At 50.8% G+C, this 2,500-nt stretch overlaps 1 protein-coding gene across 7 annotated transcripts in view; it reads right to left on the bottom strand.

The window, feature by feature from the left end:
• LOC113806956 (uncharacterized) overlaps positions 1-2,500 on the bottom strand; it is a 44,657-nt gene that overhangs the window by 17,507 nt on the left and 24,650 nt on the right. For 6 of the 7 annotated variants that reach the window (XM_070126672.1, XM_070126675.1, XM_070126674.1 and 3 more), the window contains 2 exons: positions 1,406-1,647; positions 943-1,114 (listed from right to left, as the gene is read on the bottom strand). In XM_070126672.1, coding sequence (XP_069982773.1) covers positions 943-1,114; positions 1,406-1,647 — 414 coding nt within the window. The remainder of the gene's footprint in view (positions 1-942; positions 1,115-1,405; positions 1,648-2,500) is intronic. The other variant, XM_070126676.1, reaches the window with a different exon arrangement.

Genomic DNA, 2,500 nt, shown 5'->3' with positions numbered 1-2,500 from the left:
TGGAGCCAAAAGCAGTACCAACTAGGGATTAAACACCGTAAATTACTGTTCAGATAGGCCTACATTTGCACTGTTTTGCTATGCCTCTGGACAGTTACTTTAAGGCTATCGACTGTTAATTCACTCATTCAATACGAACCCGTACTGGGACTGTTCTATGAGGCAGTTAATGTGATTCTCATTTTATATCAAATCGTTTCTCATTCTCTACTTTCCTCTCCTTCCTCATCTTCCCGCCTTCCATCTTCTCCCTCATTTCCCCTCTTTACCTCCTTCCCTCCCTCTTTCCCTCCTCTTCATTCTTACTTTTCTTCCTCTCTTCCTTTTCGTCTTCCTTCTTCCCTCTTTCCTTACTTCCCTTCCTCTTTCCCTCTTCTTCATCTTTACTTTCTCTCTCCTCCTGTCCCTCTTCCTCTTCCTTCTTCCCTATTTTCTTCCTTCCCTTCCCCTTTCCCTCCTCTTCAACTTTATTCTCCTTCCTTCCCTCCTCTCCCTCTTCCGCTTCCTTTTTCCCTCTTTCCTTCCCTCCCTTCCTCTTTCCCTCCTCTTCATCCTTACTTTCCCTTCCCTCTTCTCCTTCCTTCCTTTCCTCTTTCCCTCCTCTTCATCTTTACTTTCCCTGCTTCCCTCCTCTCCCTTTTCTTCTTCCTTCTTCCCTCTTTCCTTCCCTTCCTCTTTCCCTCCTCTTCCTCTTCCTCTTCCTTCTTCCCTCTTTCCTTCCTTCCTTTCCTCTTTCCCTCCTCTTCTTCCTTACTCTCCCTTCCCTCCCTCCTCTCCCTCTCCCTCTTTCCTTCCTTCCTTTCCTCTTTCCTTCCTTTCCTCTTTCCCTCCTTACTTTTCCTTCCCTCCTCCTCTTCCTTCTTTCCTTCTTCCCTCCTCTCCCTCTTCCTTTTCCTCCTTCCCTCCTCTCCCTCCTTCCCTTCCCTCTCCCATCCACCTTACCTTCAGAATCAGTGTAGGAGCGTCTCCACAAGGGCTCCCCCGGCGCGTCCTTGGAAGGGGACCAGAGCAGCGGCGTGGTTTCGTCAGCTTGCGAGGCCTTCATCCGTCGAACCTTGTCCTTGGGAGGCCGGGGAGGCTTGTACCATTGGGTGGTGTCGAGGTCCACGCAAACCTGCCGGGAAAGGGGCGTGAGGTCGATAGGAAATGGTGGATACGGAGGACGGGGCGAAGCGGAGGTGGGGGTTGTGTAACGAGCATGGCGATAGGATGTTGGGGTTTATATGTGAGCATAACGGAAGCCTGGACGTAGAGGAGGGAGGGAATCCCTTCATTATTCAAAGCATAAGTCCCCGTGATCAGCAGGCCCGGCAGAGCCAATCCCTCTCTTTAATCCCGGCGGCGCTAGTGCCATTCACCGTCGATCGATGCCTCAGGTAAGGCACCGTCAGTCAGCGAGTCTTACCTTGACCGCGGACGGCTCCTTGCACACGGGCACGCGGGGTCGGGCGGGGCTGGCGATGGCGGAGGCGGAGGCGGAGGAGGAGACGTAAGGGTGGTAGTTGCGGCGGAGGTGGTGGCGGGGCTGGGCAGCGGAGGGGGGCCGCGGGGAGGGAGCGGTGGGCGCGGGGGTGGGAGGGGCGGGGCGCTCCAGGTTAGTGCCCGTCGGGTCCCTCGTGCGCGACGGCTTGGTCCAGTCCTCGGGCTCTGAGGGCGGGCAAGAAACGGACCTTCACTTGACTTTACTGGGGCGGAGGGAGTGGCGTGCCCTCCTCCTGTCCCTTGGAGAAGCAGATGCATGGTCTATTTGCAAAGAGACTTTCTTCTACTATTTCAGCGGCAGAGCTCAAGAAATAACAGCTTGATAGAATGATTACATCATGAATAAGCTACACAAAGATTAAGAAAGACCATCTGCTTCTCAGACGAGAGAAGGAAGAAACGCAATAGTAAATTAAAGAGAATAGCAGATGATTTTATATCAGTATCATACTGCATAAGAAATAAGTAAGACTGAAGGAAATACTGCAGAGATATGGAATGATAAGAGAAATACCCGTCAGCTTAATGGCAGAAACTGTATAACAGCCAAAGACAAAGCTATTAAACTTTTTCAATATAAAGCGATAGTGATAAAGTTTGCTTCCTTCACAACCATGTGATTGTCAGGGCATCCATGGCTCATCCAAGCTTGATAAAACCAGCTGCTATTCTGTTGAAAATGTCAGGAGTTTGGAAGATGTTTGTGTTCTCAGCAGACCGACCACTTGCTCCCGTCGGCCTGGTAAGTGATAAGTATCAATGTGGCAGAAGCTGTCTCCACTAAAGGGAGAACTACAAGAAATAAGAAAATGACAAAAAACTATGTGATGTCAGGATAAACAAGTATCAAACATGTAAAAAACAAAGCTCCTCTCACAGCATCCGGAGGCAATGAAGAAGCTAGGTGGTGTCTCCTGACCTCGGAAGCACACCATGAGTGCAAGATCTCAGGGAGGTTGCCACTTTCTGAGATACACTGACCCAGAGGCCTATGCGCAGCCAAGCAAGTGCCCGTGTG

Source organism: Penaeus vannamei, chromosome 10 (assembly GCF_042767895.1).
Source record: "Penaeus vannamei isolate JL-2024 chromosome 10, ASM4276789v1, whole genome shotgun sequence".
Taxonomy (NCBI): domain Eukaryota; kingdom Metazoa; phylum Arthropoda; class Malacostraca; order Decapoda; family Penaeidae; genus Penaeus; species Penaeus vannamei.
Note: the sequence above shows the minus strand (reverse complement) of the source record. Positions and strands in the feature narration are given on the sequence as shown.